The following is a 27,628-nucleotide window of genomic DNA, read 5'->3' on the forward strand; positions in this document are numbered from 1 at the left end:
ACAGTACAGTACTGGCAGTGTGACAACATCATCCATGCTGAAGGGAGTTTCCTGCCTGGGCTGCTAGTAGCTCCATCTATATGCATCATAGCGTCTCTGTTTTTTAGAGGGCTGATTAGCACGCCATGCTAAAACCAGAATTAAATCACACCTCCTTGTGTATCATTGCTTTAATACCTGTGGAATTGGATGATACACCCTAAATGACAGTAATGTGTACAGTCTACAGCTGGGTGAGAACAAAGTGCCCAAAGGCATGCTGTACATGCACCATGCAATTGTATTCTGTAAGATCATTCTAAATGTCAATAATGTAACACTTTCTTTTTCTCATTCCCTAGAAAATCCAAGCTGTGGTCACAGTGTTGGATTATGACAAGATTGGTAAAAACGACGCCATCGGGAAGATTTGGGTGGGCAGCAAGGCGACGGGCACCCAGCTGAAGCACTGGTCCGACATGCTGGCCAACCCTCGCCGCCCCATCGCTCAGTGGCATCCACTGCAGCCCGAGGAGGAGATTGATGCTTCGCTGGCAGCCCTGAACGCCAAGAAGTAAACCTCCTCTACCCCAAACACCCATACCCAAACCTACCTATCCACTTCACCCCTGGTCCTACACATCTCCCAATAATACATTCCAAACCAACACATCAACCGATTCTACACCCTTCACCGCAAAATATACATAAATATACATATCCTACATTTTTTTAAAGAAAAGCGTTATATTTCCCCTCAGCTGTGCCATTCCACAAGGATGTTACAAGACAGATTACTCATTTGATTGCATTTGAAACATACATTTGTATTGGGGTTGCAGTTAGTAACATGTTATCATGAAGATAGAAGCCTAGCGTGTGAAAACAGGAGTCCGATGTGATGGAGGATTAGGAAAGTAAAACCATGTATTCACTCTTTCTGTACCTTTTCAACCCCCTCCCCTTAGAGAAAACATTTGCTTCAATACTGCTTAATACTTAAAATGCTTTATACTGCCATGTAATAGAGGAAAAACACAAGCAGGTTCATTCCTTTGGTGTATTGTTGCACCATGCTCCACACCTGCCAGTTACTTACTTACTACATACTAGATTCCATTAGTTTGAACTACATTCCTAGAGTTGGGTAAAGAGTAGGGATAGCCAATATCCAGATACCCCACACTGTTAACACACTGCCTTTTTGATCATTAGCTCATCTGCTCACCCATATTCTCAGGTACACTGAGAGAAAACTGAAACGTCATGCCTTTCTTTCTAAACGGGTTGTCATTCAAAATGCTCCACAACATGATTTGAAAACCTCTGTCTGGTGCTGGATTGGTTTCTTGTTCCATAATCTGAGACTAGTCTAAGTATATCACTGAAATGAACCAGGGGATAGTCTCTCTAGAGTGTCTCTCGATAACACAGTTTGTGGCTGTCAATCAACAGAGTTGAGATGTGAAACGTGTTTAGGATAAAGGGACTATGAGCCACTGTAAGGGTCTAGCTTGGGATATGCTGGGAAAGCATGCAAGAGAGAGAGAGAGAGAATATCTATGTGGAAACTCAAAGGACTGAATGGGACCCTGGTTGACACAATGTTGTTTGTCAGGTGTCTATTCTACTGTCTGCAATCTACCACCTTCTCCTCCAATGCCTCTAGTATATATAATCTATCTCCCTGTTCAGTGCTACTGCCATTAGTCATGGATTCACAACAAGGATTTCACTTCTTCAAAGGAATCCCTGTATCCGTCTTACAGTCATAAAGGAGACAAGCCTTCTAAGAAATGAAATAAGCAATTCTCAACTACCAGGGACGCCTTCCAATTAGCTGTGTTGTTTTTTACTCACCCTCTTATTTTCAACTTCAAACACTTTTATTCCTCAAGCACTTTAAATCCAAATGTTCTGTTCTGCTTATTCTACTCTCCAAAAACCAGAGCTTTAACAATTTATTTTATGATGAATAATTCCTCGTAAAAAAAACAAGAGCAAGAGAGGGAATTTGAGTGAATCATTGTTTTTGTTGGTTTGTTTGATCATTTGTAACCTTGCCTGTCTCGTGACTATACTTTGATTGTTCTGAGAACATTTTTCATAAGTTTGATTGAAAGGATAAGGTCTGGAAGGAGGTACTGTTATGTGTATGTTATACACAGATGACCAAACTGCTGAATCCAATTGCACTATACTGGATATCACTCTGTTATGTGGTTATAGACGTTGTTCTTTGATCTATGTCGTTTTTGTGATGAGATGTCGTGAGTTTGAGTTGGTTGCAGAGTGTACAGCCACACAAGTCAGGTCTCATATTGGAAAGTCTGCTGATTGAGAAAGAGAGACATTTTAATCAAATGCTGCTCCTCAGATCCTTCACTGAATGAGTGATTTTTACACTTTGACTTTCTCTTGGGATAAATTTGATTATAAAAGTGGTCATATGACTGAATGAAATGTACAATTTGCTTACCCTCTTAAACATGTAAAAGTCCAAGCAAAATATAATTAGATACAAGCCACACTGGTCATTTGATGGAACATGAATTGTCCCTGTGCACCATCCTGTTCAAAAAACAAAATGGTACGAAAAACGACTTGATTGTGTTAAAGAACAAGCAAAACAATTTAATGTTTTAACAGTTTGATAACTTTTATACTGTAAGTCTTTGGGAATTACAGTAGTGATTGTTGGTTAATTTATTACTTTTCTCTATTGGACAACCATATCTTTATTTATATGTCCAGTAGGGGTCAGATTAGTTATGTTTTACATTTAGTTTCTTTTCTATGTTCAAAAAGCAACACTAAAGAAAAGACAACATGCAAGCAATCAAACAACCCATCGGTGTGTAGTTTCCTATATACATAGTTCATGCATGTTTCTACAAAATACTGTACATAAGAGCATGTTTTAGAGATAAAGCAATTATATCTTGTGTACGTATGTGGGTGTCATTTGTCATTTTAATACTGTAACAACGGAGGAAAAAGATGCACAGTATATTTTCTAAATGAATCAAATGTGTATTATTTTCCATGAATGGGTTATTGGAGAGAATGCCATAATATATTAGAAATACGATCCTGTCCATGCCTGAACTTTTAAGCAAGTGCGTTGTCAAGTACTGTGTGTGAGTTCATGTAGGATGAAAACGTAGCTGCATGCTTGCTATCTAACTCCTTGTGCTATTTCATTTGGACTAATCATAATTTATTTTAAATGTATTTATGTATTTATTTATTCATACAATGTTTTATTTTGGGATTATTTATGTTTATTGTTGTTTTCTTTACAAATATCAAACATTTAGGGGTCTCAGAGTTCAAGAAATACATATATTCCAAAGTGGAACTCTCCAATAATCAGTGCCAATGCTGAAATGAGACAGAACTGAATCCACACATCTCCACACTGTGGACAAAAAGCCCCCTATTGTGCATTTGTTGTTTTGTTTTACTTTGCGTTGGTTTAATGACCTGATACCCTTTGCAATTCTGGATATTTGACAGTGTTTATTAAAGGAATATGTGTATGTGTATACAGATAGTTGAATTAGATCAAAACTAAAGCCATAAGACTCCAGCACCAGCTCTTTAGAGCTCTGCTGAGTAACTAGAGTTAGAGAAGCGTTTTTGATGACACATCTATATATTCATAGGTCAGTGTTTCTCTTCGACATTTCCTTCAGAACTCTGTACTCATCTAGATTCCAGAAGGCAGAATACTGAGCAGTTGTGAGTTTAGTAGAGTGGATGTGATTTTGTTTTCTACTATGAAGTTGTTGAAGTTGTCTTTATTTTATAAATGTAGTAGCAGATTTTTTCCTGTGATGTAATTTGTATATGCCTTGTTTTGATAGTAGGAATCATGGGTCATGGTCTTCTTATGTCAAAAGATGTTATCGAAAATACTCAAAAGGCGGCATGCAGAACATTTACATGATCGAACTGTGAGTGTCAGGCTGGCCTGTCGGTGATCCTTGGGCTGAGTGCAGTTCATTTAGGACCCTGACTGCGGTCTATGGACCCCTCTATAGGAACTATGCTGTCACGGAACAGCTGCGTTTTCATCTACAGTGGCTTTACAGACATGACTTATACATATGATATAATATCGTGATCAACGATATGCCAAACAATCTATATCTAACTTGTAACAATGCCAAGCCTCAGCATAATGTTTTGATCAACATATGGTGCATTCATGGTAAAGAGTAAAGTTAAGATAAATAATCTACAGCATAATTTTAGCCACTTTGATGGAAACTAGCTGTGTCAAGTCGACATTTTGTCTAATGGCAACACTATTTAAATAATAACAGTGTTGTCTGATGTCACATTCAACATGTTTGCAACAATTTAATAGCAGGATCATTGATGTTGCTTCTTCACTCAATGTTACAATCAATCCTGTTGGACTGTGACTGAACCGAGGCACATTAATCCAGTTGAAGATTTCAGTGTCTTTCTAGAATACTGCCAGTATATCCATCTATATTTACAATTTCATGAAAATCCTCATCAGTAATCTGTTTGAATCTATTTCAGAGCCAAAATAATTCCACTGATGCGGATGCAGATTAGATGATAAGATACAGCACATTTGTATCAAAAAGATTGTTTCAATGCGTTTTACACTGCCACGGTCATTGCAATCAAGACCACCAGCTGGACAGTTAGCTCTATGGGGGAAAGAGACTGACAACTGTGTGTTTGTCTGTATTTATGTATGTGTGTTATAGCAGAGGTTCTCAAACTGTTTGGGGCCAGGGACCCTTTTTGTGATAGCAAATTCATCAGGGACCCCCTCATAACTTCAGATAAAAAAAAAATTGCATACAGGGAGTTTAACTATGACTTTGGAAGTGCATGGCTAGACTAAGGAACATTTAAAGGCCCACCTTTTGGCATCTGAGAAAATGTTGCAGTTTTCAAGCGAATATCCTGCAATTCTACACAATTTTGCAATGATGCAGAGAGAAAATGTTGCAGTTTTAAAGTTGGAAGTGTTTAGTTTTTTTTCCCTAACACCACACAGATGACTCAAATGATCAAAGCTTGATGATTAGTTGATTATTTGAATCAGCTGTGTAGGCAAAAACCAAAACGTGCACCCCTTGGTGTCCTGAGGACTGAGTTTGGGAAACCCTACCTTAATTGAAACAATAACGAAGAACTCTGTTTTGGTAAAAAGCTGAGTAATGGGCCTGGAGAAATGTAACAACTCTTAAATGCATAGACAGAGCTATGGATACAAGGACCAACCATTAACAATATTTTGAGGCTATGCAGTGTTTGTTTACATTTACATCGTTTACAAACATTGGAGTAAAACAAGCTTATATTTTGGGTTCTGATAGGGTATGGTACGACAGTTGAACTAAGCTCATGAGGCATTTCTAAGTTATATTTTTCAAGAATCAATGGTTATATTATGGTATTCCATACCAAAAATGGATGTAGCAACTAAGGGTTCTCGCTTTAAATTACAGAGCATTTACGTGTGGGGGAGGTACAATAATTATTAAGAAGAAAAATGGATAATTGCTGGAGCACTGTGGATACCATTATCCCTGTGAGCCTCCCAGGCCCATGTTTCCCAGGGTTAAGAACATAGATTGTAGAGGAATAATATTACATTGTATTACATCCTCTAAACTTATTCAACAGATCCCTTTGCCAAAATTCATTTAACCTGAAATATGTTTTGAGATATGACCATGGACCCCACTTTGAGAACCCCTGTGTTATAGGAACAGAAAGCATAGGCCCTTTATAAAGTTAGCAGTTGCAGTGCAAAAACACAGTACTACTGCAACTTACTATACCTAAACATATATATCTGCATGCCCAGAATACATAAACCATTCCTAATTGTACATTTGTGGTGATGAAAATAATTAACAAACATGTTTTTATTTACAATGGTTAATAGAGTTTAGAATTATTTATATTATAGGATTACATATTTTTTGATAGCCTAAATTGATAAACTGTATCTACCTTATGCACAACTGCTTCAGAAACTAACTATAGGCTAAATCTCAGCAGGGGAGAAATGATGGATTGAGAGCATGATGATTCACACACTACATACTACAGTTATTTTGTACTACTGGCTGCTTTGTTTCTGACGTTTAAGTACATTATAAAAGGGGGTCAATGGGACTTAAAGGGAATCTCTCCAAACTAGAGTCCATCATATTATCCAACTTCCATATCAGTAATGTGTTAGGGGGTGTCTCATTGGGCATAGGTCACTCACCACCTAACGATGTGTTCTCCTGTTTGTGATGCTCGCTTTGTACTGTAATAATCACTCGGTTAATGTTGTGTTTCTTTGTATTATATTTAGAATGCGAAACTGCAGTAGGGCCAATTGAAGAGACAATTATTGAACTTTTCCACCATGAAGTCACTGTTTTGTCTTACCATTAATGTGCTGTTGTGGAACTGGGCTCGCTGAGGTCTTTGGATCCAGAATTATGACAGATTTTCAGAGGAACGTCGTCCTTCACGTTTACAACATGGACATATACAGTACTGCCAAAATGTGCAGAATAGTACCAACTCCTTCTTGAACTTTTCCTTCACTCCTCATTCTCCATACTAGGATTGTATTCCAAAAGACTGTTTTCCTTTGTTCTCCCCTCTTTCTCTTCATCCTCTTTTTAAGCCTCAGAGGACCATGAGATTGCGTGTCCTCTGGCTGTGTTTCTCTGTGTCTTAGTGTTGTGGTGCGTGTGTTCATGTCAGTACTTGTGCCTACTGTGGATCGCATGCTTTAGCCCTTGACTGGACACAAAACGTTGCTCAAATAAACTCCCTACAGCCCGTCAGCGGATGAGCATCGAGGATCCTTGTAAAGTTATCGAGGGAACCAAATAACTCAATACAGATCTATCATAAGTGTTACCAGCTCTGTACGAAACAAATAGGAAATAAAGGCCTTTTAATTAGCTTGGATTCATGTGTTGTCTGTGCATCATGACTTGACTTTATTCTTTACAAGGGGATTTCAACTTCAGCATCAGAGAGCTGGATTAAGAGCAACCCATTAATTTCGCAAGATATCTGGAATTTAGAGCACATTGGTAGTGAGAACTCAGATGATGTATTATATATTTAGCCATCTATAGTTTATTAAGCAAGTGATCAAACCACAGTTGTGTGTACAAGTAGAATGTCAGTATTCCGGTCTCGTATAACATATACATACATGGTAAAGTTATTTCAACATAAAATACTGTCTTTAAATATACGTACAGTTCATTAGACTGATAGCTGTATTGGTCTTTAAGGAAAGGCACATAAAGAAGGCTCTTGTATGTTGTTCCCTGTGCCATCTGCATTACAAATCATGTACATGTTTCACTTGAAATAAAAAAAGAGGCTGTCCATCTTCCAACATAAGTTACTATGTGGGCTCCAACGGTACGGTTTCATAGGATACATATTAATACTATATTGGTACAACTATAGTTGAGTATAAGTTCAAAGATTCTAAACCAAAAATTGCATAAATAAATTATTAAAATATCTAACAAATGTGACATCTGAGACTATAGTAGACCACACTAATGAGCAGCTCAGAGAAAAGGGTCTGTGACAGAAATTGAACTGCAAACCATAAAGATTAATCATAAACAAGTCACAACATTACACATTACACATTCATGGAAATGTGTCATGTTATCACTGCAATGAAAGATTATTGAAAGTAATTCCTATGAGTGCTTTTTCAGTAGTTTGAGAAAAATAAAGTTGTTTTTGCAGTGCACAATGAAGCACTAAATAAATACAGTATGTTTGTGATGTACAGGTAAAATATGTGGATGTGATGTTGTTTAGATTGCTGGTCTGGAGCTTCACAGTTTACTGTACCCCAGACCAACACTCTCTTTGTGCGAACGCTGTGTGCTCTTCTCATCTTTGACCTACTGGTATGAAGTGGGCCTAAGAGCATAGAAGTCAAGGGTCGAGGCAGGGGTCATCCGGATTTGGAAGGTTCCTCACCATGCCTCTGTGAACAGCTAGCAGGTAGGTGTCACTAAGCACCATGGTTCAGTGTCAGGGTGGGAGGGTACCGAATGCTAATGGTAGTGACACGTTGCAAGCATCAGGAAAGTGTCTGACTTTTGACAGGGGGCACCACCCTCTTACTTGGACAACTTGCTGATGACACGAATCAGAGCCCCGTTCTCGTCCTTCAGTCTTTGGTTGTCTGATTTGAGCTCTGTCAAGACCTACAGGAACAGAGAGAGCAGCATTAGATTGTCATGGTAGCTTGTTCTCTATAGGGAACAGCAGTGACGCATACTGTAGACAGAAATATGTGGAAGGGACACTGCCTTGTCTATGTTCCTTCTGTTGAGGGACATTGACAGACATGATATAAACATTGTTTATCATTTTCAGGCAAATTAGGAATGATATTCAATATTTAAATCACCAAGAGCTGGTTGCTAAATGATTGAACTCTACAATCACGACATGCAAAGGGTGGACAAAAGACTGTCTTTCAGCAATGAGAGCATGCCGATACAGTATGATAGGGACATTATTTGGCGTATGGTTCTATTTGCAAACTGCGAACCGAAAGGGAGAGAGATGCAAGGCGGTCAACTTCCTCAATCTAGGTCATCTCCCACAGCATGAGTAATGATTAAAAATAACCACAATCTTTGTCAAAATCTCCCCCCTCCCCCACAGACAGTGCAGTGAACAATAACATGTTTTGCTTGCATGAAAAAGCCAACACAGACGATGATGCACTCATCTCTTCACTCTTGTCTAGTCCAGTTACCACAATTAAATAGCAACATATTGTTATGTATTATATTTGACGATGCATACTGCCAATGCCCCTGGAGAACAAGGACTGTTTGTCCTATCTCCGGCAAAGCTGTATGTTGTACACACACACACACACACACACACACACACACACACACACACACACACACACACACACACACACACACACACACACACACATGTTTTTTGGGCCAGTGGAAAAGGGTTTAGTGAGTTAATGGATGCCAATGAGATTACACATTCCATTCCCACATGATTGAGACAAAATGTACTAGTTTAAAATGTCAAATTCCCTGTCAGCCACTACATTGGACACTGTAGCAAGAGGCAAACAATGAAATGTTAATCCCTACACAAGGTTCCATTGGTGACTTCGGCACTCAGCCATGCAGCAGTCTCTCAAGCACCGTCCAGACTGTTTCTGGGTTCGTTCAAGCTGTTGATTAAGTGACTCACTTGACTATACTGTAATAACCACTGGAGAAACGTCAGGCTGCAACCACTACTATCCTGGTCGCTACACAGCCTAGTAATTGCCTATGCAGCATGGCAGTAGCTCAAAATAGATTTAAAGGCAGCGGTCACAAGATTATTTAGGGAGAGGGGTTTTAGATTGAGCAAGAGGTATACCACATGAGTGAGAGAGGCCAAAGGTGGAGGAGTGAGAGGTGGGCGGAACCTGCCTGAGAAGAGTACAGCAGCAGAAAGGGGAGGAGGTGCAGCAGGAGGAGAACCAGAAGGAAGAAGGCAGAGGAGGAGGTGTGGCTGAGGGAGAGGAGGGGTAGAGAGGTGGAGGCTTGGGGGACAGGGGGGGTTAGAGGTCCTCTGTCTCAGGCAGGCCGGCCATCTGGGAGAGCTGGGCGAGGACACGCAGCATGGCCCTGTTCTCAGCCAAGAGACGTTCATTGCCGCTCCGCAGTGCCAGAACAGGGAGGGCCTATACACACAGGAAGATGGAGAGACAGAAAGAGAGAGCAGGGGGGCAGGCCAGTGCAAGGGAGGAGACCGAGATAAACACACACAAACACACACAATCACGCACAGAGGCAGACGTACACACTGAGGAGCTCCTCAATGACATTCACACAAATAGATACTGTAAAAGGAAACAAGAAAAATCTATGCAAAAGAAAAGCTAAGCACAGCAAGGAGCTATCCTTAGTTTTAGCTCTCCACAAACCTGGGCAGTTTTAAAAGGCAGTGGCTGGGGAGGTGCTGTATGGATTACATAGCTTGTCAGTCATGCTGGGGTGAAAAGTGGGCAGGGGACTTTACATTTCAGCATAAGTAAGAGAGCCCAATAAGTTATAGGAAAATGGAAATTATTAATTTCCCTGGGTTCCCTGGCAAGACTGAGGTAAACATCAGGTCTGGGGATTGACGCCGTTTCTAAGGGAAACCACAGGCAGGCAAGGAGGCAGCACACACAGAGACAGAGGAAAGTCGAGCCCCATGTGGCTCAGAGAGTGGCCTCAGAGGCTTCCCCCCAGCAACCCAGAGAGGAGAAGTCAGGTAAAACGGGAAGAAGTTAAGATTAGCCTGAAGGGAAGGAAAAAGCTGGGGAAAAAGGAAGAGAGAAGCCCAGTGAGGAGAAGAAGGCTAGAGAGAAAGAGATGGAGGAGATCCAGCTGCTAACACCCAGGGCACATTGGAGGAAACCATTTGAAGTCTGCCTTTACTAGGACTGAAAAAATCATGGATATGTCAGACTGTTCCTCTGTGCTGTCTCGGTAAGCCTTTCACAACACACTGTTCTGAAGGACCACTATTGAAAAGTTTATTTTGGAGTGGAGAGAGAGAGTAGAGAGAGGAGGGTGCCAGAGGGGTGAGATTGAGAGAGAATGCATAGTTATCCATCATGATGTTTTAACGCTCTTGTTCTCTCTGATATCTACCAGAGCTGACTTCACTAAGCCCTGTAGATAAATTCCCAAATGTTGCCAGAGCTGAAGTTTCAGAGGCTGACAGGAATAATCCTAGCCCTTTATTCAAAAGAAGAAAACCCAAGATCAGTGAGCCATAGGGAGTAACCAGAATTTCCACACATTGGACAGACACTGTGGCACAGGGAAAAGTGTAGAAACACACCAGTATATGTGAATAGAGGAAAAGCATGTCAGTATAATGTTGCATGTGCATATCTCTATCCCAGTGAGCAAAACTGGTTGCAATGACATCCAAGCAACCTGGTTTCTGGTTGTAATGACATTACAGCCAGCCTGCTGGGATATGACTTTACATACGCATCTGGTGTATGTACTCTAACGTGTGCAATGTGTATGTATGTGTGCACAGACGTGTGTTCATGCCCAGGTCTCTAAAGAGGTGAGGTGACAGGCAGGTGTCAATCACTTCTCCGTGGCGACCAGACCACTCGCCTGCCTCATGCTTGGGGCTCAGGGCTGGTACCCACAGCGGAAATTTCTCACTGGGGCAGCTTCCTGCTGAGGCAACATGGGGTCACAACATGGGGTCAAACATTCTGTTCCTATCTTCAGTCTCACATCTGTGTCACATGCTGAGTTGTCATCCTAACCTTTGGATATTGCTAGAAGTGGTTCCGACTCACATTAGGTTCACATCTACTCAGTCCTGAATGATATCCTGCTGCTGTTTTGCTCTCCCCCTTGCTCTTTGAAATGCTAAATATGTGTAGCCTATAAACAGACAGCAGGCTGTGCTGCTGGGTGTGTGACTGTAGCAGCGTGGAGTTTCTCACTCCCTTTCCTGAGCCCTGACCTTGGCAGGGGATACTCAGAATGATGCTGGGTAATGAGTCTGAAATGTGGCCTACTCCCTCAACCTCACCTGTTTTCCTATAATTACCAAGCAGAGCCTTGTACTGACCTCCGCCCTTCCTGTTACAGTGGAGGCCTTACCTTGAGCTCCTCCTCCATGTCTGTTACCCTCTTCTCCAGAGCCTGTTTTTCCTGAGAAGGGTAAATGTTAGAACAGGTCGTTCGGGTCAGAATCAAAATGGATGTTAAGATTTCTACTTTTAAGTTAAGAGTTATTTTTCCCGATTCTCACACATGATAATGAGCCCATAGTGGAATGAACATACAGAAACCAACACACTACAGTAAGATGACATGGAAGAGATCAGAAAAAAAGAGATTATAAGGACACAAGGCGAGACCCAAATGCAGACACAGGAGGCAGATGGCTGAGCTCCGATATTTATTACACCAAAAGGGATAGGCAAAAGACAGGTCGGGGACAGGCGAAAGTTCACAAACCAAGTCTTAGGGTGGTTTCTAGGTCCTGGTTAGCTTGCTCCGACTGGCCGTTGGATTGGGGATGGAATCCGGAGGACAGGCTGGCCGATGACCCAATAAGGGTGCAGAATGCCTTCCAGAACTGAGACAAGAACTGAGGACCCCAGTTGGAGACCATGTCCACCGGGAGTCCACGGATCCAGAAGAAGTGCTGCACAATAAGCTGGGCCATCTCCTTGGCAGAGGGTAGTTTGGGGAGAGGGATAGAATGGGCAGCCTTGGAGAACCAGTCCAATACCGTCAGAATGACAGTGTTACCATCAGATGGAGGGAGCCCAGTGACAAAGTCCAGAAAGATATAGGACCAGGGACAATGAGGGACAGGTAGTGGCTGAAGGAGGTCAGAAGGAGCTGCCATGGAGTCTTGTTCTGAGCACACTGTGCATGTGGCAATGAAGGCAGAAATGTCAGGAACCATTGTGGGCCACCAGAAACATTGTCGAACAAAGGCTAGGGTACAACGGGAACCTGGATGACAGGTCAGCCTGGAGGAATGAGCCCATTCCAGGACCATACTGAGTTAGGGACAAACAACCGGTTAGCCGGGCCCCCTTCAGGTCCAGGCTGGGAATGTTGTGCCTTGCGGGGACGTCTCAAGGACGGCTGTGCCGCTTTTAGGCAATGAGAATGACAAAATGGGCTCCAACCCAGGATGGAGCTTGTGGTCCAGTCAATAACAGGACTGTGTTTCTGGAGCCAAGAAAATCACAAAACCACATAAACATGGGAGGAGAGAAAAAAAAAGATGAGGAGGAACTGTATGGTCTCACTTTGGTTTCCTGATACCCGTATATGAACGGGCACAGTGCTACAGGTGACTATTCCAATAGAGCGGCCGTCCAGTGCCCTTGCATCCATGGGGACAGAGAGAAGTTGAGTGGGAATACTTCATTCAGAAACCATGGTAGCATCCATAAAACTTTCATCGGCCCCAGAGTCAATGAGCACCCAGAGAGACTTAGACTGGTCTACCCACAGCAGAATCACAAAAAAAGGTGGACAGGTGATGGAAGTTAGGGGACTCCCAGTCTGGCTCACCAGAGTACTTGTACCCACTAAAAAGGGTTTCTTAACCGGGCAAGTGGCTATATAATGTCCCGCCCCTCCACAGTACAGACAACAGTTAGAATGCAAACTACGTGAGTGTTCCCGAACCGATAACCTAGCTCTTCCCAGTTGCATGGGCTCAGGAGTATCCAACTCACCCGTTGCCGATGATTCTCTGGGAACCTCGGGTGTTTTCAGCTCTCCTCAGAAATACCAACTTCGGGGATTTCCGGATTCCTTTGGAGGGGTACCAGCATCAGCAGATGAACGAGTGTTCTTGAGACCCAACCTCCTCTCACACCGGCGTTCTCGTAGGCGCCAATCAATCCTGATTGCCAAGGCGATGAGGGAATCGAGGTCCCGTGGTATTTCCCGAGCTGCGAGCTTGTCCTTTATCCCCTCCGACAGTCCGTGGAGAAAGCTGTCAAATAGAGCCTCCGGTTTCCAGGAACTCTCGGCGGCCAATGTGCAAAAATCTACTGCGTAGTCTGCCACATTACGGGAGTTCTGATGAACCTGCAGTAGTTTGAGCCGCCTCCCTCCCAGGCACTGGAGAATCGAAAACCTTCCTCACTTCTGCCATGAATTCCTCCGAACTATGGCACACAGCGGATTGCTGCTCCCACACAGCCGTTGCCCAGGAGAGCGCCCTTCCGGACATTAGCGCGATTAAATACACTATCTTCGATCAGCCCGACGGGAACGAAGAGGGCTGGAGTTCGAAAAATGAGGGAGCACTGGGAAAGGAACGCCCGGCAGGTACCAGGATCGCCTGCATAACGCTCCGGAGGAGGTAAGCAAGGTTTTCGAGGAGCCGGGGGAGGTTGAAAAAAATCCACTAGTAGTAGAAAGGTTACTGGGTGGTTGGGAGGTCTCAGAGGTGGCGGGCTGCCTATGAGCTAACTCACTGATTTGCTCCATAATAGCCTTGAACCCTTGGTTGTGGCGTTCCATCAGGGAACGAAGCCCTTCCAGAAGGTCCAGCAGTAGCTCCTCATGCCTCCCAATGGTGGCTCCCAGCAGGGAGACAGCTTGGTGGAGATGGTCCAAGTCTGCTGGGTCTGTCATGGCCAGTTTGTACTATAAGGGCACAAGGTGAGACCCAAATGCAGACACAGGAGGCAGATGGTTGAGCTCCAATATTTATTACACCAAAAGGGGTAGGCAAAAGACAGGTCGGGACAGGCGAGAGTTCATAAACCAGGTCAGAGTCCAAACAGTACCAGGGGATAGGCAGGCTTGAGGCCTCCCTGTGGCTCAGTTGGTAGAGCATGGTGTTTGCAACACCAGGGTTGTGGGTTCGATTCCCACGGGGGGCCAGTACGGGAAGAAAAAAGAAAAAAATGTATGAAATGTATGCATTCACTACTGTAAGTCGCTCTGGATAAGAGCATCTGCTAAATGACTAAAATGTCAGGACAGACAGAGTGGTCACGCAGGCGGATTTGGCCTCAGGGCAGGCAAGGGTCAAAACCAAGAGGGCTAGGAAAAAACAGAGACTGGGAAAAATAGGAGCTAGAAGAAACGTTGGTTGACTTGGCAAAACAAGACGAACTGGCACAGAGAGACAGGAAACACAGGGATAAATACACTGGGGACTAATGGGGAAAACAGGAGACACCTGGAGGTGGGTGGAGACAATCACCAAGACAGGTGAAACAGATCAGGGCATGACAGAGATAAGAAAAAAAGAGGAGAGTGAAAGAAAATGTTGATGTCAAGCTGTCAGGGTTGAAAGAGAATTGGAGTGGTGAAATCAAGTAGATGAGACAGATGAAGCAGATGACTTCGTGAAAAAGAAGCCCCCAAGATTTTAGAATAAGCGATAAATACCCTTTTTTCTGATTCAAGTACAGTGGATCTTTCAGATATTCTGTCCTGTTTCTGTAAGACAGAGTGGCACTGTTATCATAAAGGGGAAAAAATTATGCAGTGGGTTGATTTAAAATGGGATAAAACTGAATTTTAAATACAGTATGCTTGAAAACTTTGTAGGGGATACACTGGTTCATTCTCTAATCATCTTGCAGTTGCTTTGAACATTGTATTGCTAAAATGCAATATGTATGTTGTTGAGACGTGTGAACTAGACTGAACTTAATTAAGATAGTCTACAGATGGCTATACAGGACAGTGTCAGTGTTGTGTGCAGTATTACTGTACCTGGTTGACTTTGTCCAGCTGGGAGCGGATCTTGGTCAGCTCGTGTTTGCTGTCATCCAGCCGGGACTTGAGCTTGTCATTCTCTGCCAAGGCGTCTTCATACATCTGAAAGAGGACAAACCAAAGCGTTAATGCTTATGCCACTAGAAGATACCTTATCATATGAAAACATTTGTCCTATGATAGTCCAGGTGAATCAAAACTGTCATCAAGGCAAAGGGTGGATACCTTGAAGAATCTCAAATATAAAATATATTTTGATTTGTTTAACACTTTTTTGGCTACTACATGATTCCATATGTGTTAGTTCATAGTTTTGATGTCTACAATGTAGAAAATAGTAAACAATTTAGAAAAAGCCTTGAATGAGTAGGTGTCTCCACACTTTTGACTGGTACTGTATGTTTTTTTTTTGTTTTTTTTTTACCAGTTAGTCTTGTTAAGATAAAAACATTTTTAAAAATTCAAGAGCGAACTTCTGCTTCCCTTCTGGGTTCTACAGTAGGCCTACCTTCTTGTAGTCCCTGGGGCTGGTGTCGTCCTCCTGCTTGTTCAATGCTGCCAGTCTGGTCTCCCTCCGTGTGTAGGAGCTGGTTCTGCCCAGTGGTTCAGCCTTGCTGTCCGCACCACCAGAGTCCAACCTGGGAAGAAGACGAAGCACACCTCCTTGAGTGGGTGGTTTACAACATCCAGCAGCACAGCTGACATTGCAACAGTGTTGAAACACTGACATACATGAAAAAAACACTGTTGAAACATTGACATAGAGATATCTATTTGGAGTGCTGTATGTACAGTACCAGTCAAAAGTCTGGACACAGCTACTCATTCAAGGGGTTTTCTTATTTTTTTTTACTGTTTTCTACATTGTAGAATAATAAGGAAGACATCAAAACTATGGAATCATGTAGTAACCAAAAAAGTGTTAAACAACTCAAAATATATTTTAGATTTGAGATTCTTCAAAGTAGCCAGCCTTTGCCTTGACGACAGCTTTGCACACTATTGGCATTCTCTCAACCAGCTTCATGAGGTAGTCACATGGAATGCATTTCAATTAACAGGTGTGCCTTGTTAAAAGTTAAATTGTGGAATTTCTTTCTTTCTTTATCCATTTGAGCCAATCAGTTGTGTTGTGACAAGGTAGGGTTGGTATACAGAAGACAGCCCTATTTGGTAAAAGACCAAGTCCATATTATGGCAGGAACAGCTCAAATAAGCAAAGAGAAACGACAGTCCATCATTACTTTAAGACATGAAGGTCAGTCAATACAAAACATTTCAAGAACTTTAAAATGTTTCTTCAAGTGCAGTTGCAAAAAACATCAAGCTGCTATGATGAAACTGGCTCTCATGAAGACCGCCACAGGAAAAGAAGACCCAGAGTTACCTCTGCTGCAGAGGACAAGTTCATTAGAGTTACCAGCCTCAGAAATTGCAGCCCAAATAAATGCTTCACAGAGTTCAAGTAACAGACACATCTCAACATCAACTGTTCAGAGGAGACTGCATGAATCGGGCCTTCATGGTCAAATTGCTGCAAAGAAACCACTACTAAAGGAGACCAATAATAAGAAGATACTTGCTTGGGCCAAGAAACATGAGTAATGTACATTAGACTGGTGCAAATCTGTCCTTTGGTCTGATGAGTCCAAATTTGAGATTTTGGGTTCAAAACCCTGTGTCTTTGTGAGATGTAGAGTAGGTGAATGGATGCTCTCTGCATGTGTGGTTCCCATCGTGAAGCATAGAGGAGGTGGTGTGATGGTGCTTTTCTGGTGACACTGTCGCTGATTTATTTAGAATTCAAGGCACACTTAACCAGCATGGCTAACACAGCATTTTGCAGTGATACACCATCCCATCTGATTTGCGCTTAGTAGGACTATCATTTGTTTTTCAATAGGACAATGACACAACACACCTCCTGGCTGTGTAAGGGCTATTTGACCAAGAAGGAGAGTGATGGAGTGCTGCATCAGATGACCTGGCCTCCACAATCACCCGACCTCAACCCAGTTGAGATGGTTTGGAATGAGTTGGACCACATAGTGAAGGTAAAGCAGCCAACAAGTGCTCAGCATATGTGGGAACTCCTTCAAGACTGTTGGAAAAGCATTCCAGGTGAAGCTGGTTGAGAGGATGCCAAGAGTGTGCAAAGCCATCAAGGCAAAGGGTGGCTACTTTGAAGAATCTAAAATCTAAAATATACACTGCTCAAAAAAATAAAGGGAACACTTAAACAACACATCTTAGATCTGAATGAAAGAAATAATCTTATTAAATACTTTTTTCTTTACATAGTTGAATGTGCTGACAACAAAATCACACAAAAATAATCAATGGAAATCCAATTCATCAACCCATGGAGGTCTGGATTTGGAGTCACACTCAAAATTAAAGTGGAAAACCACACTACAGGCTGATCCAACTTTGATGTAATGTCCTTAAAACAAGTCAAAATGAAGCTCAGTAGTGTGTGTGGCCTCCACGTGCCTGTACGACCTCCCTACAATGCCTGGGCATGCTCCTGATGAGGTGGCGGATGGTCTCCTGAGGGATCTCCTCCCAGACCTGGACTAAAGCATCCGCCAACTCCTGGACAGTCTGTGGTGCAACGTGGCGTTGGTGGATGGAGCGAGACATGATGTCCCAGATGTGCTCAATTGGATTCAGGTCTGGGGAACGGGCGGGCCAGTCCATAGCATCAATGCCTTCCTCTTGAAGGAACTGCTGACACACTCCAGCCACATGAGGTGTAGCATTGTCTTGCATTAGGAGGAACCCAGGGCCAACCGCACCAGCATATGGTCTCACAAGGGGTCTGAGGATCTCATCTCGGTACCTAATGGCAGTCAGTCTACCTCTGGCGAGCACATGGAGGGCTGTGCGGCCCCCAAAAGAAATGCCACCCCACACCATGACTGACCCACCGCCAAACCGGTCATGCTGGAGGATGTTGCAGGCAGCAGAACGTTCTCCACGGCGTCTCCAGACTCTGTCACGTCTGTCACGTGCTCAGTGTGAACCTGCTTTCATCTGTGAAGAGCACAGGGCGCCAGTGGCGAATTTGCCAATCTTGGTTTTCTCTGGCAAATGCCAAACGTCCTGCACGGTGTTGGGCTGTAAGCACAACCCCCACCTGTGGACGTCGGGCCCTCATACCACCCTCATGGAGTCTGTTTCTGACCGTTTGAGCAGACACATGCACATTTGTGGCTGCTGGAGGTCATTTTGCAGGGCTCTGGCAGTGCTCCTCCTGCTCCTCCTTGCACAAAGGCGGAGGTAGCGGTCCTGCTGCTGGGTTGTTGCCCTCCTATGGCCTCCTCCGCGTCTCCTGATGTACTGGCCTGTCTCCTGGTAGCGCCTCCATGCTCTGGACACTACGCTGACAGACACAGCAAACCTTCTTGCCACAGCTCGCATTGATGTGCCATCCTGGATGAGCTGCACTACCTGAGCCACTTGTGTGGGTTGTAGACTCCGTCTCATGCTACCACTAGAGTGAAAGCACTGCCAGCATTTTAAAGTGACCAAAACATCAGTCAGGAAGCATAGGAACTGAGAAGTGGTCTGTGGTCTCCACCTGCAGAACCACTCCTTTATTGGGGGTGTCTTGCTTATTGCCTATAATTTCCACCTGTTGTCTATTCCATTTGCACAACAGCATGTGAAATGTATTGTCATTCAGTGTTGCTTCCTAAGTGGACAGTTTGATTTCACAGAAGTGTGATTGACTTGGAGTTACATTGTGTTGTTTAAGTGTTCCCTTTATTTTTTTGAGCAGTGTATATACAGTTGAAGTCAGAAGTTCACATACACTTGGAGTCATTAAAACTAGTTTTTTCAACCATTCCATACATTTCTTGTTAACAAACTATAGTTTTGGCAAGTCGGTTAGGACATCTACTTTGTGCATGACACAAGTAATTATCCAACAATTGTTTACAGACAGATTATTTCACTTATAATTCACTGTATGAATTACAAGTGTACCCTTTATTTTTTTGAGCAGTATATTTTGATTTGATTAACACTTTTTTGGTTACTACATGATTCGATATGTGTTATTTCATAGTTTTGATGTCTTCACTATTATTCTACAATGTAGAAAATAGTAAAAATAAAGAAAAACCCTTGAAGGAGTAGATATGTCCAAACTTTTGACTGGTTCTGCATATCTCATGAGCTAAAAAACAAAAATACCTATCGGATTTAGAAGAACGCAAGAGAAGGAATATCTAAATCTGTACATACCTTGATGCCCTGTCATGCTGAAAATGAACAGAGAAAAGTGAAGTCAGAAACGTAATCACAAACCGCTTTTACTGTATGAAATCAATCTGAGACATTTCCATTGTATGAAGTATCAACCAGAGACTAAAATATTTTCCATTAGGACACCATGCAAAGAAAAAGAGAACCTTTGTAACATCCAAGCCACATTGTGTTCAGATGCCTTGTGTCCAAAGGACAGGGATTGCATAGGCCTACACAAGTGATCTGCTTGTGACATATCATTCACCGGGACTCTGCATGCTCTTCTCTCCTGCTCTGGCACATAGGTCATCCTTCTCCAGTAAGCCCTGTTAATCTTTTAGTGAGTGTTTGCCTTGCAGATGCCTGCAGCGCAGAGTTGACATCATGTCGCTAAAGGTCCCAGTTTACTGGGTGAGAGACTCCAAATGATGACCTCAGGTTACAGCATGCTGCTGATATCATAATGGCTGTGTCTCAAATAGCACCCTATTCCCTATTTAGTGCACTGCTTTTGACCAGAGCCCTATGGGGATATAGGGAATAGGATACCATTTGGGACACATACTGGCTTGGCATGATCTGGTCCTGACTATATGACTGCATGACTGCCCAGGCCTGACCGGAGGTGTTTACTGCCTTTCAGTTGGGTAAATTGTGTACGGATATTAGCCATTTACTTGAATAAAGTGTAAAGTCTAGAATATGTCCGGTCCAACATGTTTATCTTCAGTCTCCATCTGTGCTCTCTGTTCTTAGTGAGGAAGGCATCAAATATGGCTGTCTGCACTCAATAATGACTAGGCCTATCAACACTATGTTCAAATGAAATCAAATCTTATTGCTCACGTACAGTTAGTAGGTGTTGTTGCAGGTGCAGTGAAATGCTTATGTTCCAAGTTCCTATCAATCAATACAGTAAATGTCAAACAAGCACCTAATACATATATATTTTTATATACAGTTGAAGTCAGAAGTTTACATACACTTATGTTGGAGTCATTAAAATGTGTTTTTCAACCACTCCATAAATGTCTTGTTAACCAACTATAGTTTTGGCAAGCCGGTTAGGACATCTACTTTGTGCATGACACAAGTATTTTTTCCAACAATTGCTTACAATTCTAATTCTAATTCACTGTATCACAATTCCAGTGGGTCAGAAGTTTACTGTGCATTTAAACAGCTTGGAAAATTCCAGAAAATTATATCATGGCTTTAGAAGCTTCTGATAGGCTAATTGACATAATTTGAGTCAATTGGAGGTGTACCTGTGGATGTATTTCAATGCCTACCTTCAAACTCAGTGCCTCTTTGCTTGACATCATGGGAAAATAAAAATAAATCAGCAAAGCCCTCAGAAAAACCTCCACAAGTCTGGTTCATCCTTGGGAGCAATTTCCAAACACCTGAAGGTACCATGTTCATCTGTACAAACAATATAACAAGTATAAACACCATGGGACCACGCAGCCATCATACCGCTCAGGAAGAAGATGTGTTCTGTCTCCTAGAGATGAACGTACTTTGGTGCGTAAAGTGCAAATCAATCCCAGAACAACAGCAAAGGACCTTGTGAAGATGCTGGAGGAAACAGGTACAAAAGTATCTATATCCACAGAAAAACGAGTCCTATATCGACATAACCTGAATGGCCGCTCAGCAAGGAAGAAGCCACTGCTCCAAAACCGCCATAAAAAAGCCAGACTACTGTTTGCAACCGCACATGGGGACAAAGATCGTACTTTTTGGAGAAATGTCCTCTGGTCTGATGAAACAAAATTAGAACTGTTTGGCCATAATGGCCATCGTTATGTTTGGAGGAAAAAGGGGGAGGCTTGCAAGCTGAAGAACACCATCCCAACCGTGAAGCACGGTGGTGGCAGCATCATGTTGTGGGGGTGCTTTGCTGCACGAGGGACTGGTGCACTTCACAAAATAGATGGCATCACGAGGAAGGAAAATATGTGGATATATGGAAGCAACATCTCAAGACATCAGTCAGGAAGTTAAAGCTTGGTCGCAAATGGGTCTTCCAAATGGACAATGACCCCAAGCATACTTCCAAAGTTGTGGCAAAATGGCTTAAGGACAACAAAGTCAAGGTATTGGAGTGGCCATCACAAAGCCCAGACCTCAATCCTATAGAAAATTTGTGGGCAGAACTGAAAAAGCATGTGCGAGCAAGGAGGCCAACAAACCTGACTCAGTTACACCAGCTCTGTCAGGAGGAATGGGACAAAATTCACTCAACTTATTGTGGGAAGCTTGTGGAAGGCTACTCGAAACGTTTGACCCAAGTTAAACAATTTAAAGGCAATGCTACCAAATACTAATTGAGTGTATGTAAACTTCTGACCCACTGGGAATGTGATGATAGAAATCAAATCTGAATTAAATCATTCTCTCTACTATAATTCTGACATTTCACATTCTTAAAATAAAGTGGTGATCCTAACTGACCTAAGACAGGGAATTTTTACTAGGATTAAGTGTCAGGAATTGTGCAAAACTGAGTTTAAATGTATTTGGCTAAGGTGTATGTAAACCTCTGACTTCAACTGTATATAAATAGTATGTCAAAATGTTTAAAGTGACCAGTGTTCATGACTATGTACATAGTATGGCAGCAGTCCATAAGGTGCAGGGTAGAGTACCTGATTTTAGCTGGCTAGTGACAGTGACTAAGGGGCAGAGTAGGGTAGGGTGCTGGGCTGAGAGTCGATATACATGACCCATGGTTGCTGATCCTTGATAAGTGCACATTATGGCATGACACGATACAGAGAACATTTTGAAATTGTGAAAAAGAGAGAGCGATAAAAAGAGAGAGGGGTCAAAAGAGGGAGAGACAGGACAGAGTGTGATATCCTTGTAATGTCTGTCCAGATCTCATGTTCTCTTGCATTCTTTGAGATTTGGAGCTGTTCTCCTGCCTGGGAAAGAGAGCCCTTTAAACACTTACAAAGAGATCAGCTTATTCCCTGGATCTATACTTTGTGGAAACACTCTGGATGACACTCTGGTCTGTCAGTGTTGGGGAAGCTACTCTGAAAATATAGTTTACCAAGCTACCAATTACTTCACACTGGAAGAAGTTGAGCTATAAAGCTACAGAGAAGTATAGTTTAGAAAGCTAAAGCTACTTTGAAAAAGTAGTTGATTACATCAAAACTAACTGGTGAAAATGTATCATATCTAAATCTGAAACCTTGTTTAATAAGTGCATTGCCGTTCACCATTCAAATACTGCAGATTCCTTTTGTATGGATAGCTGCATGTGATAATGCACTGTTTAGTTTAGTTTATCAGGATCCCCATTAGCTATTGCACATGCACCAGCTACTCTTCCTGCGGTCCACAGAAAAACAAAATACATTACAGAGTACAGAACAGTTATAGACAAGAACAAAATAAGACATTACATACTAAATTAAATAAGAGTTATATATTGTCGAGACAACAAAAATACTATTTACACACTATTAATTTATACATATTAATGTTATTTTACACAGTACAGTTAATGAGATCTCTAGAAAGACAAGAGGCTCTGTTATACAATATGTTTTTTTAAAGTTACAGTGTGTTGTGAGTCTATGCAGGACAAACCCATGAGCAGAAGCAGACCTAAGTGCCTGGTCTTTATTTGGAGGCTCATACACTGTAACATCCACATGGAGGGGAGGTAAATTCAAGGCGCACCATGAGAGAGAGTCCTCTCCTCTGTGAATGTTTATCCAGCACTGCCAAAGCTGCCTGGCCTTATGTGGTCATGTCTTCGACTCCATCAGGCCTCATCTCCATCCAGGGACAGAGGGACCCCAGTGACCTCTGATGAAGAAGGGCCAAGGATGAGAGGGCCAGGATGACTGCTCTGATGAACTGTACAGGATAAAACACTAACACTGGGTGATCTCATGTCTTTGACAATCTATCTACAGTTTCACTGACAGGCAGCTCACTTGAGTCTCACTTGAGGCTACAATTAGTTTCCAAACAGGCATATTTTCTCACTTTTGAAACCTTTCTCAGTTGCGTTATACCTAAGACCTACTGTATAAGACTTATGAAACCTATCAGCTCATTATGTAACTGCTGGAATAAGTTTAAGGGTACTTAACAGTGCTAATTTGTACTGAACTAATAGTAAAGGAATTTGGGCTTTGAGAAACAAGTCTCCATAAATATTCTTACACTGTGAATAATGGCACTAGTCATTTCCAGGTACCTCCTGGAGCTGGCTTGGAGATAGCAGGGGTACCCAAACCAGGACCACAGTTTGGGAACCACTAATCTAGGTCATGCAGAAACATCCATTGTGACATTTCTAAATCTCCTTCCATTTTAGCTCCATTAGCCTTATAGTTTGCGGGGCAGAGGCTCGGGGATCAGACATGTGGGACCTATTTCACAGATTAATGAATTACAGAGATGAATTTCCCCAATGTTTTTTTTCCAGAGCTAATCAAAAATTCTTGCCAAGTTAATTTATTTCTAATTCTTTTACAATGTGTATGCATCCTGAAACATTGTAAATGAACATAGTCAAACAGTGATGTGGGCTTTGATCTCACCTAAAAACATCTGGGTTCCTTAGCATTGGGCCAAAGCGCTGCAAGACTTTGTAGTGGGGCCGAGTGGCTATGGAAATGGGCAGTAGGAGTGCCTCAGGATGCAGTGAGTTTAGGGATGCAACCTACACTGTGTTCTGAGTTATCTAGCAGAACCTTATAGAGTAACAAAGAGATATATGATGGGACCCTGATGGCACTGCGCCTGGTCAAAGTTCTCTCTCTCTATTTATATAAAAAGAATCAGAATCTGCATGGGACTCCATAAGCCATGTAAGGCCTAACAGATGCCTGGGGAGACATTCCAACAGGATAGAAATAACAACACAACCTTAGATTGATGAACTGCACTGTGGGTTCTCTGTAAACACACAGCCAATGGGTTTACAACTCGTCACAACCAACCAGCACACAGAGGGTCTGCTGCTGTACAGTACACATGCTGGGGGTTGACTGGGCTGCTGTGGAGGGTCACTCCTTAGTACACTCCCTACAGTCCCTTCAGAAAGTATTCACACGCCTTGACTTTTTCCACATTTTGTATTGTTACAAAGTGGGATTAAATAAACAATGATATCTATATATTTTAAACAATACAAAACATACACATACAAATGACACCATACAAACACACACAAACATCAATGACATCATCCTACCCAGACCCACCTACTCACACCCCCATCTCCAGCGCCCGCATCACTCTCTGCCACATGGCCTCAAACTGCACCACTATGTTTCTCTCACTGCACCCTCATATGCCATGTCTTTTAATATGCAGACTGATTAAAAGTAAATGTACGTTGTAATTCTTCTCACAGACAACTTTCTAACTCTGCCCATAGCTTTTGGACTTTAAAACATTCCCTGAAGGCATAGATTATTGAGTCATTGTTAGTTTTACACTTAAGACATGACTGTGCTGTAAAATTTGTGAATGTTGTCCTTTGTATAATAAATTCTAGATATTAGTTTATACTGGATTAAGGGCTGAGGAGCGCCGCTGGAGGCTCAGGGCTGAGGAGCGTCACTGGAGGCTCAGGGCTGGTGCGGGGAGCAGGAACAGGACGTACTGGACTGGGCAGGCGCACTAGAGACCTGGTGCGTGGGGCTGGCTTAGGAGGCACCAGACTAGTAACACACACCTCAGGGCTAGTGCGAGGAGCAGGAACAGGGTAAACTGGACCGAGGAGATGCACTGGTGGCCAGATGCCCTGCGCCGGCGCACTTCTCCCTGGCTGCCGGCCAACTCTCGCCCGGCAACGCTGCGGAGCCCTTATTGACCGCACCGGACTGTGCGTGCGTATGGGCGCCACAGTGCGTATCTCCGCATAACAAGGTGCTTCCTTGATCCGTCGCTCCCCATAATAAGCATGGGGAGTTGGCTCAGGTCTCCATCCTGACTCTGCCCAACTCCCCGTGTGCCCCCCCCCCAAAAAAAAATATTTTGGGGGTGCCTCTCGGCCTCATGTAGCTCCCTTAATTTCCTCTCCCAGAAATGTCGTTCTGCCTCCCACGTCCATCCTTCTCCTCGGTGCGCCAATCCCCGCTGCTTGGTCCTTGTTTGGTGGGTGGTTCTGTCATAGGCGTCGTAAGGATTGGACCAAGGTGCAGCGGGTAGTGCTCATCTTCTTAATTTATTTAAAGAAAACACTTAAACAAAATAAACAAAACGACGAAAACAGTTCCATAAGGCAACACAGGCTATACAGGAAAACAACCACCCACAAAACACAAGTGAAACAAACCCCAACTAAATATGGCCTCCAATTAGAGGCAACGACAACCAGCTGTCTCTAATTGGAGGTCCTACCAAAACCCCAACATAGAAATAGAAAACTAGATTTAAACATAGAAATAGAAAACAGAGAACCTAAACCAAAAACACCGAAACACACAAAACAAACACCCCCTGCCTCGCCCAGACCAAAATACAATGACAAATAACCCCTTTAACTGGTCAGGACGTGACACTGAGTCTTTCTGGGTAAGTCTCTAAGAGCTTTGGACACCTGGATTGTACAATATTTGCCCATTATTCTTAAAAAATGTCTTCAAGCTCTGTCAAATTGGTTGTTAGACAGACATTTTCAAGTCTTGCCATAGATTTTGCCACTCAGGAACATTCAATGTTGTCTTGGTAAGAAACTCCAGCGTATATTTGGCCTTGTGTTTTAGGTAATTGTCCTGCTGAAAGGTTAATTTGTCTTCCAGTGTCTGTTGGAAAGCAGAGTGAACCAAGTTTTCCTCTAGGATTTTGCCTGTGCTTAGCTCTAGTCCTTGCCGATGTTCAAGTATACCCATAACATGATGCAGCTACCACCATGCTTGAAAATATGAATGGTTGTTCTCAGTGATGTGTTGTGTTTGCCCCAAACATAAGGCTTTGTACTTCTACCGTGCTTCTACATCTGCATTGCTTGCTGTTTGGGGTTTTAGGCTGGGTTTCTGTATAGCATTTTGTGACATCTGCTGATGTAAAAATGGCTTTCGAAATACATTTCATTGATTGAAATGTGATTGTATTCAGGACATAAAGTTAATTTCTTTGCCACATTGTTTGTAGTACTCTAGTGCCTTATTGCAAAAAATATGTTTGTTTTGAATATTTAATTTTGTATTTTTCTCTGTCATTTATGTTAGTATTGTGGAGTAATTACAATGTTGTTGATCCATCCTCAGTTATCTCCTATCACAGCCATTAAACTCCGCAACTGTTTTAAAGTCACCATTGGCCTCATGGTGAAATCCCTGAGCGGTTTCCTTCCTCTCTGGCAACTGAGTTAGGAAGGGTGCCTGTTAATTTGTAGTGACTGGGTTTTTGATTGACCATCCAAAGTGTAATTAATAACTGCACCATGTTCAAAGGGATATTCAATGTCTGCTTTTTAAAAAATCCATCTACCAATAGGTGCCCTTCTTTGAAAATAACTGGAAAATGTCCCTGGTCTTTGTGGTTGAATATGTGCTTGAAATTCACCACTCGACTGACGTACCTTACAGATAATTGTATGTGTGGGGTACAGAGATGGGGTAGTCATTTAAAAATCACGTTAAAAACTATTAGTGCACACAGAGTGAGTCCATGCATCTTATTATTTTACTTGTTAAGGACATTAAGCTTGCCATAACAAAATGGTTGAATTCTTATTGACCCAAGACACTTCGTTTTTTTTTTAGATGTTATTTTGTAAATATTTCTAAAAACATAATTCGACTTTGACATTATGGGATATTGTGTGTAGATCAGTGACACAAAATCTAAATGTAATCAATTTAAAACTCAGGCTGTAACACAACAAAATGTGGAAAAGTCAAGGTGTGTGAATACTTTCTGAAGGAAATGTATATAAACACGCCACAGTTACCATCACTCCCTCCTACACACTATCTATGCTTTATAATCAGCTCCCGCCCTGTCTCAGCCCTGATGTAAAGCCTATCAGAGCGAGGCTGTGCTTAATGTTATTGCTCTGCAAAGTGTTTAATTTCTTGAAAGACTGC

General features: G+C 42.5%; 2 protein-coding genes and 1 non-coding gene across 14 annotated transcripts in view; 2 read left to right on the forward strand and 1 right to left on the reverse strand.

Moving 5' to 3' along the window:
- The window catches only part of LOC115168128 (synaptotagmin-2), a 79,489-nt gene extending 72,542 nt beyond the window's left edge, over window positions 1–6,947 (forward strand). For all 6 annotated transcript variants that reach the window (XM_029723082.1, XM_029723081.1, XM_029723084.1 and 3 more), the window contains one exon: window positions 342–6,947. In XM_029723082.1, coding sequence (XP_029578942.1) covers window positions 342–557 — 216 coding nt within the window. In that variant the 3' untranslated portion in view covers window positions 558–6,947. The remainder of the gene's footprint in view (window positions 1–341) is intronic.
- Window positions 6,948–7,103: 156 nt separating this feature from the next.
- The window catches only part of LOC115168129 (protein phosphatase 1 regulatory subunit 12B), a 45,614-nt gene continuing 25,089 nt past the window's right edge, over window positions 7,104–27,628 (reverse strand). For 3 of the 7 annotated variants that reach the window (XM_029723087.1, XM_029723088.1, XM_029723094.1), the window contains 6 exons: window positions 19,551–19,567; window positions 15,805–15,934; window positions 15,294–15,398; window positions 14,964–15,014; window positions 11,685–11,735; window positions 7,104–8,234 (listed from right to left, as the gene is read on the reverse strand). In XM_029723087.1, the coding sequence (XP_029578947.1) occupies window positions 8,148–8,234; window positions 11,685–11,735; window positions 14,964–15,014; window positions 15,294–15,398; window positions 15,805–15,934; window positions 19,551–19,567 (441 nt within the window). In that variant the 3' untranslated portion in view covers window positions 7,104–8,147. Of the gene's footprint in view, window positions 8,235–8,829; window positions 11,247–11,684; window positions 11,736–14,963; window positions 15,015–15,293; window positions 15,399–15,804; window positions 15,935–19,550; window positions 19,568–27,628 lie in introns of those variants that run through there. The other 4 variants (XM_029723090.1, XM_029723089.1, XM_029723091.1 and 1 more) reach the window with 4 other exon arrangements.
- trnaa-ugc (transfer RNA alanine (anticodon UGC)) lies at window positions 14,375–14,449 on the forward strand. The gene has a single exon. It is a non-coding gene; the product is annotated as a tRNA-Ala (tRNA).

Source organism: Salmo trutta, chromosome 30 (assembly GCF_901001165.1).
Source record: "Salmo trutta chromosome 30, fSalTru1.1, whole genome shotgun sequence".
Classification (NCBI taxonomy): Eukaryota; Metazoa; Chordata; class Actinopteri; order Salmoniformes; family Salmonidae; genus Salmo; species Salmo trutta.